The 14,707-nt window shown below is 35.9% G+C and overlaps 1 protein-coding gene across 1 annotated transcript in view; it reads left to right on the top strand.

Annotated features, from left to right (window-relative positions):
* Positions 1–14,707, top strand: part of UGGT2 (UDP-glucose glycoprotein glucosyltransferase 2) — a 205,275-nt gene that overhangs the window by 65,182 nt on the left and 125,386 nt on the right. The window contains exons 11-12 of the mRNA XM_069467087.1: positions 5,698–5,789; positions 12,138–12,288. Of these exons, the coding sequence (XP_069323188.1) occupies positions 5,698–5,789; positions 12,138–12,288 (243 nt within the window). The remainder of the gene's footprint in view (positions 1–5,697; positions 5,790–12,137; positions 12,289–14,707) is intronic.

A 14,707-nucleotide genomic window follows, 5' to 3' on the forward strand; every position in this document is an offset into this window, starting at 1 on the left:
GCACTGATGAAAACCAAAGGAAAGCAGAAGAAATTAATACAGGTAACAATTAATTAAATGAAAGGCAAAAATAGTAAAACTAGTAGATTTAAATTCAAGTATATCAATCAAATGAGATTTATTTCATTGGTTCAAATAATGGTTCAACATTAGAAAATGTTTCAATGGTTCAACATTAGAAAATTTAATTATATAATTAATAATATCATTAGATCCAAATGGTAAAATTGTTATATCTCCATAGATGCTGTAAAGCATTTTATAAAATTCAGGACGTATTTCTGATTATAGGAAACACTTTAAGGAAATTGATTATACATCTTTAACATGATTAAAAGTTGTATACATGTGTGATTGTGTTTATCTTGGCTGAAAAACCATCATCTTACCAATGGGAAATACTCTAGGCATATTCACTAAAATCAGGATCAAGACAGTGAAGCTCATCATTATCACTGTGACTTATTTTTATATAAGAGTTACTAGTAAATATTATTAGTTAAGAGAAGTATGTTAGAAATATAAAAATTGAGAGAAAGTGAGGCATAAGAGAATGGGAATACTACATTACAAAAAAATCAATTTTGAGTTAATTTGTAACTGTAATCAGAACCTAATAAAAATACTGAGAGGTTTTTTGCCCTTGAAACTTGACAAGTCTAAAAATTCATATGAAAAAATAGGCAAATGCTACTCTGAAAAATCAAAAGAGTGATAAGGGCCTTCCCTTGGTGGACACCAGCCTGGACTCTGGCTATACTGTTGACAACTAGAGCTCTTAGGTCCGTGCTGGCCACCTGGCTACCCCAGCCTACTCAGGGCCACTGAGGCCATCGCTGCCATCGCTTTTTCTACCTCTCAGCCGTTTGGAATTAGCAGTGAAACAGTTTTGAAACAGTCTTTGACTACAGAGCAAGAAATATTGAACTTAATCAGTAAACTAATCATGATACCGCAGATGGTCTTCTTGATCACCTCCTTCTTCCAGAGCACGCTGATAGGAGAAAGACAAACACAGTAAGGGCTTTCATGAAATTAATCTAGAGTAGCTGTGTTTGGACTAGCAGTCCGTGTTACCTACTAGCCCATGGAATATGTGAGAAATAAGTAAACAAACTGGAGTTCCAGACCTACGGAAGAGGGTGCTTATGACTGGAAGGTCTCGAAGTATTCATTGCAATTGCATTGCACATGAATTGACTACTTGAATGCCCTGTAAATATGCTACTGTTGCAGCATCTCATCCATGCACACCAAAGAGTGCATTTCCTGCAAAACATGTAAACCCAAAAGTTCACATGAAAATGAAATAGTAGTGGTCTTTAAGTATGTATTAAGATCTGTCCTCACTCAAGAGAAATACAAATCAGAATTAATCTCCAAAATTACATCTGTAAAACATTTTCTTTAGAATTTTATTTTCTCTTATTCCTTATCCTAAAAATAAAAAAGCTTTCCAGTAAGACTTAGATCTGATTTGACTCCAAATTTTTAATCTCAGACAATGAAACTAGACCCCTATCTCTCACCATATACACAAATAAAATGAAAATTGATTAGAGACTTAAATGTAATACCTGAAACTATGAAACTGTTAGAATAAAACATTGGGGAAACACTTCAGAACCTTGGTCTGGGCAAAGATTTCTTGAGTAAGACCTCAAAAGCACAGGAGACCAAAGCAAAAATGGACAAGTGGAATCACATCAAGCTAAAAAGCTTCTTCACAGCAAAGGAGATAAAGTGAAGAGACAACTACAGAATGGGAAGAAATGTTTTCAAACTATTCAACTGACAAGGGATTAATAACCAAATATGCATAAGGAACTCAAAAGGAAAAAATCAAGTAATCCAATTTTAAAATGGACAAAAGATCTGAACAGATATTTCTCAAAAGAAGACATACGTGACCAGAAGGTATATGAAAAAAGCTCACCATCACTAATCAGAGCAATTCAAATCAAAATCACAATTAGATAGCATCTCACTCCAGTTAAAATGACTTTTATCAAAAAGACAAAATAACAGACGCTGGCAGGGATGCAGAGAAAGGGAAACGCTTGTACACGGTTGGTGGGAACGTAAGTTAGTACAGCTGTTAAGGAAAATAGTATGGAGGTTCCTCAAAAAAGTAAAAGTAGAACTAAAGCACGATCCAACAGTTGCACTGCTGGAGGTACATATCCAAAAGAAAGGAAATTGGTATGTTGAAGATATATCTGTACTCCCATGTTTATTGCAATACTATGCATAATAGCCAGGATATGGAATCAGCCTAAGTCTCCATTAACAGATGAATGGATAAAAATGTGGTATATGTATACAATGGAATACTGTTCAGCCATTAAAAAGAATGACAATCCTGTCATTTGCAACAACGTGGATGGAATTGGAGGAAGTGAAATAAAGCAGGACAGAAAGGTATTGCTTGTTCTTACTTGTAGGTATATGATGGAATACTATTAGCCATAAAAAAAGAATGAAATCCTGTCATTTGCTGCAGTATGAATGGAACTGGAGGGGCTTGTGTTAAGTAAAGTAAATGAAGCACAGAAAGACAAGTATCACATATTCTTACTTGTATGTGGTAGCTAAAAAAATTGATCTCATGGTGGTAGAGAGTAGAATGATGGTTACCAGAGGCCAGGAAGGTTAGTAGGGAGGGGAATATAAAGGCGGTTGGTTAATGATTACAAAATTATGGTTAGATAGGAGGAATTAGACCTAGTATTCAGTAGCACAATAGTTTAACTATCGTTAACAATAATTTATTGTATATTTCAAAATAACTAAAGGAGTAGATTTAGAATGTTTCCAGTACAAAAAAAATGTTAAATGCTTCAGGTGATGGATATCCCTGTTACCCTAATTTGATCAGTACACATTGTGTCCTTGTGTTAAAATATCTCATGTACCCCACAAATATGTACAACTATTTTGTGCCCAGAAGAATTAAAAATTTTTAAAAATGTTAATTTCAGAATGCATATAGTTTCACCTTAGGAACCTTCAGACATCTTTAAAAGCCATTTTACCATTATAAATCTTAACCAGTCTTCTGACAGCCAATCAGTTGGGATTTCTTTAGCTTCATGTAATAGCCCAGTCTTTGGGTTGTTAAAGAGATACATTGGAATAAACTGTTAACTTTGTTTAAAAACAATGAGATTATATTTCTCTGTGTGGATTTGCATTTATTTTTACACCATAAACATAGTATAAATAAAGGTAAGCCCCAACCCATGTGAAGAGAAGTCAGAGGCCATGAATTCATATGGAAGACTTGGTCTTCCTCCACCAGGAATCAAGGTGAGGTAGACAAAGTTTCTATGCTGTTTCTGCAGGGTTTTTTGTCTTTATTATTTTAGAGACAGGGTCTTATTCTGTCACCCAGGCTTGAGTGCAGTGGCATGTTCATCACTTACTGTGGCCTTGAACTCCCAGGCTCAAGGGATCCTCTTGCCTCAGCCTCCTGAGTAGCTGGGACTACAGCCACATACCAACACACCTGGCTAATTTTTTTCATTTTAAAAAATTTTCTTTAGAGACAGGGGTGTTGTGTTGCCCAGGCCGGTCTCAAACTCCTGGCCTCAAGTGATCCTCCTACCTCAGCCTCCTGAGTAGTAGGAATTATAGGCAGGGGCCGTCATGCCCAGCTTGTTTTCTTTTTTTTTTTTTTTTCCAGCTTGTTTTCTAATTCACCTTTTCACTGTGAGTATGGCACTTCTTTACGGTGTGCACGAAGAGATACTTGGTCCTGTACCCTGTCCTGTGTGGCTCCAAGGCTTTGTCTCTTGTTTTTCTGAGATTGTCCCTTGAAAGCCCAAGCATTAGGCCACCTAGGAAGCTCTGAGTTTCCTCAGGGCAGAGATCTCTGTATTCATATTCTAACTTTGGTCTGCCCTCAGATGAATTCTTTACTTTCTTGAAAGTTGAGCCTCATTTAGGGGACATTATTAGTATTTTAATCTAGCATTTTGGTGCTTTTCTTTTATTAAGAGGATTTTAGGATCTTTGGTTTATCATATTGCTAGATACTGAATTCTTACCCCTTATTTAAGAAATACCTTAAATCTTACACTCAGGCTAACTTGCCAGGATTTAAGGCTAGCCAACTGAAACTGGAGGAAAGAGAAGAACTTGTAAGCACCCATCTCCAATAGACATACCTCTTCTCTCTGACAGTGTTTCAGCAGTCAGGGTCACCCTGTTCCATCTCTTACCTGTTTTTTAAGCATCTTCTCTGTTCAAGGCACTGGGCCTGACATTAAATAGTCTTGAGGGAGTTAGCAATTTTGTATGGATTTCTATGTTTGGTGGACTTTCTATTTAAAACTGAGATGCACTAAAACAGAAATGAATGAGTTTCTGGATAGAGCTTGAGTCTGCAAGTTTGGGGGGGAAACAGCAGGCAATATGAATTCTCTAGACATTCGTAGATTGTGCAGTTGGAATGCAGATTTCTTTGAATAAGTTATCTATTTGATTAAAGGGCACAGAAGTAGCTAAAAACAAGTCAAAGTTTTACCTGTAAACCTTCTCATGTTAGGGTTTAATCTTTTCCCAGCATTCCGTATAAAGCAAGTAGAAATATTTTCTGTCCTATTACAAATTTAGTTCCTCCTCTCCCTTCTCTGTATGTAGCTCACCTGTCACATTGAGTGATAATCATACAAAAAAATTCATATTTGTCACGGTTTCTCTAAATCTCTTTGAGTTAGTTGCCTTTCCAGAATTATTTATACAAATCTCTATCATGTCACTTATCATATGATGTCATTGAAATGCACTAGTTATCACTTACTTTTCCTCATAAACTGTCTTGCCTACCCTGATAATAGTAATAAAAGCTTTCATTTGTGAGTGCTTTATATGTGACTAGCCATAGCTATATATTACCTTTAAACTATAACAAATCTGTGAGAGAAATATAACGATTCTTATTTTACAGATGAGGAAATTGAGTGTTATGAAAGCTAATTGAGTTTGCTCAAATCTTACAGGTAGTAAGTAGTAAGACCAGGATTTAAACCAGGTCTGATACTTAACACTATGATATTGACAACTGTGCTGTGGTGGCAAGAACGTTACCTTTTTTACTTTCCTTACTGCTCTAGTGCCTACAGTTATTTCTGGCACATAGCTGACACTTAGGAAATGTTCACTGAATAAAAGATTGTGAAAATTCAAACATGGCTTTAATGGAAACTAAAATGAATTTAGAGTGAGCTCCAAATATCTACACATAACACCAAAGTTTTACTTCTTGGATATCATTGCTTGAAGAATAGGAATGTGTCAGCTATCAAATTGTGTATATGCATGTATACACTATATAAAATGTAATAGGTAAGTAATCATTGTAGCATTAGAACTTTATGTATTGTAAAATCAGAACATTCAGGTATTGAATTCTATCTCTAACCTCTTAAGATTCCCATCACTTAGATCAGGGATGGGCGTACTGCTGCCTGTAGGCCAAATCTGGCCTGCCACCTATTTTTATAAGTAAAAGTTTTATTTTTTGTAAAGATAGTCATGCTCATTTGTTTACATATTGTCTAAGATGGTTTTTTGTGCTACAAAGGCAGAGTTGAATAGTTGGAACAGAGACTATATGGTCTGCAAAGCCTAAAATATTTACTCTGACCCCTTATAGAGGTAGTTTGTTTAACTATTATTTTGGTCTATTTCAAGGACCTTCAAGATAGATATGAAATTCAGCCAGGTGATGCTCGTCTATTTATAAATGGCCTTCGTGTTGATATGGATGTTTATGATCCTTTTAGGTAAGTATTATTGACATAAATTATGGTTTATATAAAGGTAAACACTATCCTGAATTTAGCATTTGACAAAATGCAAAGAATCACTTTAAAACAAACATGTGTTTTTGATTATGGGAAACAACACTCTTATTTTGGTACTCTACCAAAATGAGCAAGCCCAGGTGTTTTAGAATATCACATCTGGGAGAGTGTGGAGATACTTGTTCAGATGAATTTTAGACCTGTACTTATCTCATTATTCTAAACTGCTTATCCCATTATTCTAAACTATCTTTCATTGAAGAGTAGGTTAGTGATTTAGCACAGAAGTTCTTTGGGACTGGACTGAGCAGCCAGGGACCTCTACCTTCCACATGGGAACTGAAAGCAACATGAGCTGTTTCTTCAGAAAAAAGAAATTAAAGCCCAGCCTGGTGGCTCACCCCTGTAATCCCAGCACTTTGGGAGACCAAGGTGTGAGGTTCACTTGAGGCCAGGAGTTGGAGACCAGGCTGGGCAACAGAGTGAGACCTCATCTCTACAAAAAATTTTAAAACATTAGCCAGGTGTGGTGATATGTGCTGTAGTGAGAGACTGAGGCAGGAGCATTGCTTGAGGCCAGGAGTTCTTGGAAGAGTGCAGTGAGCTAATGATCGTGTCTCTGCATTCCAGCCTGGGAAACAGCAAGACCCTGTCTCTAAAAAAAGAAAGAATGGGAAGGGAATGGGGAAGGGAAGGGAAATTAACAAAAATTTGAAGTGCTTATGTCCATCAGAAAGGAATTGTTTTTTTACAAAACATAAACATTATGAAATTCATAGGTTTTTTTTTTATGTCAGAATATTATGGGGGTTACAAACGTTTTGGTTACATGAATTAATTTTGTACAGTTTGCATCAAAGTTATAAGTATGTCCATCACCCAGATAGTGTGCATTGTACCCATCAGGTGTGAATTTACCCATTCACTCCTTGTGCCCCCACTTGCTTGATTTCCATTGAATTTTCTTACCACATGTACACATGAGTGTTGATCATTTAGTTCCAATTTAATAGTGAGTACAGGTGGTGTTTGTTTTTCCATTCTTGCAATACTTCATTTTGGAGGATAGTCTCCAGTTCCATCCAGATTGTTACAAAAGTTATTATTTCACCATTTTTTTTTTCTTTATGGCTGAGTATCCATATACCACATTTTCTTAATCCACTCATGAATTGACAGGGCCTTAGGTTGATTCCACATCTTTGCAGTTGTCAATTGTGCTGCTATAAACATTCGAATGCAAGTGTCTTTTTTATAAAATGTCTTTTTTTCCTTTGTGCAAATACCCAATAGTGGGATTGCTGGATCAAATGGTAGGTCTACTTTTAGTTCTTTGAGGTATCTTCATACTACTTTCCATAGAGGCTGCACTAGTTTGCTGTCCCACCAGCAGTGTGTAAGTGTTCCTTTCTCTCCTCATCCAGGCCAGTATCTCTTGTTTTGGGACTTTTTGATAAAAGCCATTCTCACTGTAGTTAGGTGATACCTCATTGTGGTTTTGGATTTCCCTGATGATTAGAAACACTGAGCATTTTTTCATATGTTTATTGGCCATTAGTCTATCTTCTTTTGAAAAGTTTCTGTTCATGTTTTTTGCCTACTTTTTAATGGGGTTGTTTGATTATTTTCTGGCTGATTTGCTTGAGTTCTTTGTAGATTCTGGTTATTAGCCGTTTATTGGATGTATAACAGGCAAATATTTTCTCCCATTCTTTAGGTTGTCTATTAGCTCTATTGATTGTTTCCTTGGCTATGCAGAAGCCTTTTAATTTAATGAGGTCCCATTTATTTATTTTTGTTGTTGCTGTGATTGCCCTTGGGGTCTTCTTCATAAATTCTTTGATTAGGCCGATATCCATAAGAGTTTTTCCAACCTCTTCTTCTAGAGTTCTTATAGTTTCATGCCTTAGGTTTAAGTCTGTTATTCATCTTGAATTAATTTTTGTGAGTGGTGAAAGGTGCGGATCCTGTTTCAGTCTTCTACATGTGGCTATCTAATTTTACTAGAACCATTTATTGAACAGGGATTCTTTTCCCCATTGTATGTGTTTGTCTGCCTTGTCAAAGATTAGATGGCTATATGAGGATGGTTTTATATCTGGGTTCTCTGTTCTGATCCATAGGTCTATGTCTCTGTTCTTGTGCCAGTACCATGCTGTTTTGGTTACTATATTCTTGTAGTATAACTTGAAGTCTGGTAAAGGGATGTCTCCCAATATGTTCTTTTTGCTTAAGGTTGCTTTGGCTATTTGGGGTCTTTTCTGGTTCCATAGGAAGCATATAATAATTTTTTCTAGATCTATAAAAAATGACATTGGTTTTTTGAATGGGGATTGTATTGAATCTGTAAATCACTCTGGGTAGTAAAGACATTTTAATAATGTTGATTCTGCTGGGCCATGAACAGGATATGCTTTTCCATTTGTTTATATCCTCTGGGATTTCCTTCTTTTAGTGTTTCATAGTTCGCCCTGTAGAGGTCTTTCACCTCCGTAGTTAAATATATTCTTAGGTGTTTTATTTTCTTTGTTGCTATTGTGAAAGGCATTGAGTCTTTGATTTGGTTCTCAGTTTGACTATTACTGATATATATGAATGCTACTGATTTGTGTACATTGATTTTGTAACCTGAGACTTTGCTGAACTTATTTATCAATTCCAGTAATCTCTTGGCAGAATCTTTGGGGTTTTCTAGATATAAGATCATGTGGTCAGCAAAGAGCAGTAGGCTGACCTCTTCTGTCCCCGTTTGGATGCCCTTGATTTCTTTCTCTTGTCTGATTGCTCTGGCTAGGACTTCCAGCACTATGTTGAATAGAAGTGGTGATAGAGGGCAACCTTGTCTGGTTCCAGTTCTGAGTAGGAATGCTTTCAGTTTTTCCCTGTTCAGTATCATGTTGGCTGTGGGTTTGTCATATATGGCTTTTATAATATTTAGTTATGTTCCATCTATGCCTATTTTGTTAAGTGTTCTTATCATAAAAGGATACTGAATTTTGTCAAATGCTTTTTCTGTGTCTATCAAGAGGATCATATGATCTTTGTTTTTGCTTCTATTTATGTGATGAATTATATTTACAGATTTACATGTGTTGAACCATCTTTTGCATCTCTGCGATGAAATCCACTTGATTGTGGTGTAGTATTTTTTTGATACGCAGCTGAATTCGGGTACCTAGGATTTTATTGAGAATTTTTGGATCTATATTCATAAGGGACATTGGCCTGTAGTTTTCTTTTTTTGTTGTGTCCTTTCCTGGCTTTGGTATCAAGGTGATACTGCCTTCGTAGAACAAGTTGAGGAGGATTCCTTATTTCTTTATGTTATGAAATAATTTCTGCAGTATAGGTACCAGTTCTTCTGTGTAGGTTTCTTAAAATTTGTGAATCCATCCGGTCTGGGGCTTTTTATTGTTGTTGTTGTTGGGAGATATTTTATTGCTGCTTCAATTTCATTACTTGATATTGGTCTGTTCAGTGGTTCTGTTTCTTCCTGATTGAGCGTAGGGTGGTTGTATGTTTCCAAGAATTTTTCCATTTCCTCCACATTTTCAAGTTTATGTGCATAGAGATTTTTATAGTATTCAGAGATGATATTTTGTATTTCCGTGGTATCAGTTCTGCTAACTCCTTTTTCATTTCTGATTGAGCTTATTAGGGCTTTTTCTTTTTTGTTTCTAATTAATCTGGTGAGAGTCCTGTCAATTTTGTTCATCTTTTGAAAGCACCAACTTTTTGTTAATCTTTTGTATAATTCTTCTGTTACTGATTTCATTTAGTTCTGCTCTGACCCTAGTTATTTGTTGTCTTCTGCTGGGTTTGGGATTAGTTTGCTCTTCCTTTTTCAATTCCTTGAGATGATTCATTAGATTGTTGATTTGTGATCTTTCTGTCCTTTGGATGTAGGCATTTGTGGCTATGAATTTTCATCCTGTGACTGCTTTTGCTGGATCCCACAGATGTTGATAACTTGTGTCTCCTTTGTCATTTAGTTTAAAGTATCTTTTGGTTTGAAATTAAAGGATGCAAGGTGCTATCTAGTATCTTAAGTCAAAAAATAATTCTCAAAATTGCTCAAGGGTATAATTAGGAAGGCTTTTCTTTATCATTGGCCATTCACCCATAAATTAAAGTCATGAGCCAAAGAGTTATTTTTATAGAGAAACATAAAACTACGTTAGGCCGGGTGCGGTGGCTCACGCCTGTAATCCTAGCACTCTGGGAGGCTGAGGCGGGAGGATCGCTCGATGTCAGGAGTTCGAGACCAGCCTGAGCAAGAGCAAGACCCCATCTCTACTAAACATAGAAAGAAATGATATGGACAGCTAAAAATATATATAGAAAAAAAAATTAGCTGGGCATGGTGGCGCATGCTTGTAGTCCCAGCTACTCGGGAGGCTGAGGCAGAAGGATTGCTTGAGCCCAGGAGTTTGAGGTTGCTGTGAGCTAAGCTGATGCCATGGCACTCTAACCTGGGCAACAAAGTGAGACTCTGTCTCAAAAAAAAAAAAAAAAAAAACAACAAAACAAAACTACTTTATAACTTAATGTTTGAAACATAAGATGAATTTAGCAAACATAATACTTTAGTTCAGATATTTCATTTTAATTCACTTGAATATACTTTTATTGTACCAAAATTAATAAAATATTTAAGTTCCATTTTCTTACCAATTTGAAAATACATAGGAAAATATATTGGAAAGACTGAGAAGTAGGATAGTTGATTTGGAACTAACTGTTGTTTTACACAATATTTTTTATAATTTTATCTCAAATGGAGGTTTTCTCTTTAGTTGAATCCTTAGAACTAGTATTGGAAAAATAATAACCTAAGATATATAGGATAAACTATACATAGAAAGAGTAGAGAAGTTTTTAGGTCCTGACTTGTAAATTTTAGGAGAACAAATTATATCTGTCCTCAGGAGCATGAAAGCAGGTTTAAAAGGAGGAGTGCAATGGTATCTAAAATTTTAGAAAGTGTTCTCTGCAGTGTGTAGGCAAATTTTCATAGCAGCAACATGTTCATGCATGCTTTAGATAGTCTGTAGGTTACTCAAGAAATATAGCTCCGTTGGCTCTTCCACCTGGTGATTAGACATCTGGAGGATGTGTGCTACATTTCTGTTCTTCATTGATGTGATCACTAATTATGGCTATTGTGATTCCCTTAAAGGAGAAAGAGAAAATATGTGAAAATATTTATATCTTCTGATGTTTTTGAGGATAAAAATCAAAAAGTTATCAGAAAAAGATCAGAGGATATGGTATAAAATCAATGTAAAGAATATATGAAAGAAAACGATAAGGAAATAGAGGAAGGAAAATGTTATATTACATAGACATTATTTGGAGAGAGGTCTTGAGCAACCAATACTTCAGAATTGTCCATTTGGGAAAAAGAAAGGGAGTAAGGAAGTATTTTGTGCTGCCTTCACATCTCCTGTCAGTCACTGCATTGCTGGGTTGTGGAGAACCAACACCGTGGCCCATCAACATCCCTAGGGGCCCTTTTCCCTCTGATCCTGGTGGTAGTGGGAGAAGTCTAAACCTCCATGGGTCAGGTCAACATTGGTTGAATAAAGGTCTAGATCTCACCCCCAGGGAGGCTGAGACAGTAGAAACATGTGGCAGTGACTAGGGCAATGACAGGTTAGCACTGATGAAATATGTAAAGAGGGTCTTATTTATTCACATTTGAAATTCTAGCCCATTAAGGAGCCCCTTATACATCTTTTCCTCTGAATAGTCACCTCAGCCATGGACTTGGTAAAGAGTAGTTTAAAGATTCAAATTCGCAAACTTTTTGTCAGTAAGATTATTTACTGTTGATATCACTGTTTACAGTAATACTTTAAGGTATATCAAATTATTATATGTAATAAGAAAATTTAATATGTGTTCCAAACATATGTGAACTTTAATACTTTAATGGGGCTTTCCCTGTACTGAAATTTTATACATCTTATTTTTGTAGTCGGCTTAGCAAAAGAGTTCCCTAATATATTTTTTTTCTTCATTTTTGGCTTGTTCTGGGCTAATGATATCCTCACTACTTTGGTAAAGAATACAATATTTTTTGTTATCTCTTAAATACTAATAAAGTTTTATTACCACTAAAAATAAAAGCATATAAGGTTACCCTGGATAACTAATTAGAAGAACTATTTGTCTTATCTGTTAATGAGTTTAATAATATATTTTCCTGCTATTAAGAAAAATAATAAAACTTGTTCCTAATGCTTGAGAAATGTATCAGACTTAAAAAGATTTTTTTAATTAGCAAATCAAAATAAAACTTATTTCTTTTCTTTGAACGTAAAGTATTTTGGACATGCTGAAACTAGAAGGAAAAATGATGAATGGCCTTCGCAATCTGGGGATCAATGGGGAAGATATGTCCAAATTTTTAAAATTAAATCCACCTGTTTGGGAATATACCGATGTATTAGATATTCGGCATTCTTCTATAATGGTAAGTACTCATGTAATTCTTTATTCTAAAACCTTTAGTATATTTAAGGCTTAATATAAAAGGAAATTTGGCAGGCCTGAGAATAAATTTACACATTTTGGAAGATTTCTCAATGAAAACAAAAAGTAAAAATATAGACACATCTCTTCTCCCCTTTGCAACTTCCTTCCCCTTCCTCATATTCTCTTTATTTCCTTATAAGAACACCTACTCTCTCTTATTCAGTATCTTTTCCAACTTTAAAGGTAAAAACCAAACAACAAGAACACCAGAATAACCACATGAATAACAGCAACAATAAAACACCAGATATGTAGTTAAAAATCTGAATGTGAGATAACTTGCGTTGGCCTCATGATGTTCTGGTCTGTGTATTACAAACTGAGTGTTTTTTTTTGAAATCTGATCATACCATCCTCTCTTGCTTAAGTACAAAAGTAATCTTTAGTATGGCCTATGAAGCTGCAAATGGCCTGCTCCCACCTTTTCTTAGACCGTGAAATATTCTTTTCACCACTTTCCTTTATCTTATGCTTGAAAAATACTTTTTTCTTTCCCTATCCAGTTAAGTGTTGACTACTATTCTTTTTTCAGACTTCACTTCAAACAGTCCTTTCTGAAAGAAGCTTTCCTTAACAATCCAGTATAGTTGTTTTTTAATAATACACATTGTGTCAGGGAGTCCTCTAAAACTATCTTTTGGTCCACTGATTTGCTAGAAGGACTTGCAAAACTCAGAAGTTGTTACGTTCTTGGTCATGCTTTATTAGGGCAAAATAATACAAAGTCAAATCAGCAGGAGTGCAGTCCAGAGGTAACCAGGTATAAACTTCCAAGAGTTCCTTCCTATAGGAGTTGTATAGAACATGTTTAATTTCATGTGTGACAATGCATATAAAGTGCTACCTGCCAGGGAATCTTGCCTGAGCCTTGAAGTTCAGGTTTGTGAAAGGGGATCCATCATGTATACACACAATGGCTCTCTGTACCTGCCCTCAGTCAGTAAAGCTCCAGACTCTCAAGAGGAAAATTAGGTGTTCATTATAATTCACATTGTTGGTACAAACTCTCTATATGCACTGATGGAACTACTACATCATGGCTCAAGAACCTAAGGGTGCAAAACACTCTTAACAGTCAGAAAATCCCAAGAGCTTCATTCCCAGAGCCAGCCAAGAGATGGTCATGAAAACAACCCCTTCTTGGGATGTCCAAGGTGTGAGCAACTCAACAGAGTTAACCCTTTCATAGACACACGTGTGTGTATGTGTGTATAGTATGTGATTCTTCATACATGTATATACCTGTGTGTGTATGCACTTATACATATGTATTATATGGCAGAACTGTCAATTGCTTTGTATACTTCGCACAGTTATAATTTTACATTTTTCCTGTGATGCCCTGATATCTGTTTCTTACTAGACTATATAAAGTTGTTGAAGGTAGAAAGTTTTTTTTTTTTAATTTCAGAATATTAGGGAAGTACAAACACTTTGGTTATATGTATTGCCTTTGCACTGCCTGAGTCAGAGCTACAAGCATGCCCATCCCCCAGAAAGTGCACACCACCCCCATTAGGTGTGAATTTACCCATCCCCTCCACCCTCTCCCACCTGCCCAACAACCGATGAGTGTTACTTCCATATGTGCACATGAGTGTTGGATGAATTAGTGCCAATTTAAGGGGTGAGTACATGTGGTGTTTATTTTTCCATTCTTGTGATACTTCGAAGGATGGGCTCCAGCTCCATCCAGGATAATACAAGAGGTATTAGTTCCCCATTGTTTATGGCTGTGTAGTATTCCATGGTATACATATACCATATTTTATTAATCCACTCATGTATTCATGGGCACTTGGGTTGATTTCACATCTTTGCAATTCTGAATTTTCCTCCTATAACCATTCGTGTACAGATGTCTTTATTATAGAATGTCTTTTTTCCTTTGGGTAAATACCCAGTAGTGGGATTGCTGGATTAAATGGTAAGACTACTTTTAGTTCTTTGAGGTATCTCTGTATTTTTTTCCATAGAGATTGTACTAACTTGCAGTCCCACCAGCAGTGTATGAGTGTTCCTATCTCTCTGTATCCACAGTAGTATTTGTTGTTTTGGGACTTTTTGATAAAAGTCATTCTCACTGGAGATAAGTGATATCTCATTGTGGTTTTGATTTGCATTTCCGTGATGATTAGAGATGTTGAGCATTTTTAATGTGTCTTGGCCATTAGTCTGTCTTCTTTTGAAATGTTTCTGTTCATGTCCTTTGCCCACTTCTTAATGGGGTTGTTTGATTTTTTCTTCTTAATTTTCCTGAGTTCTATATGGATTCTGGTTAGCAGCCCTTTATTGAATGTGTAGCATGGAAGTATTTTCTTCCATTCTATAGGTTGTCTGTTTGGTCTAGTGATAAT

This window comes from Eulemur rufifrons, chromosome 4 (assembly GCF_041146395.1).
Source record: "Eulemur rufifrons isolate Redbay chromosome 4, OSU_ERuf_1, whole genome shotgun sequence".
NCBI classification, from domain to species: Eukaryota; Metazoa; Chordata; class Mammalia; order Primates; family Lemuridae; genus Eulemur; species Eulemur rufifrons.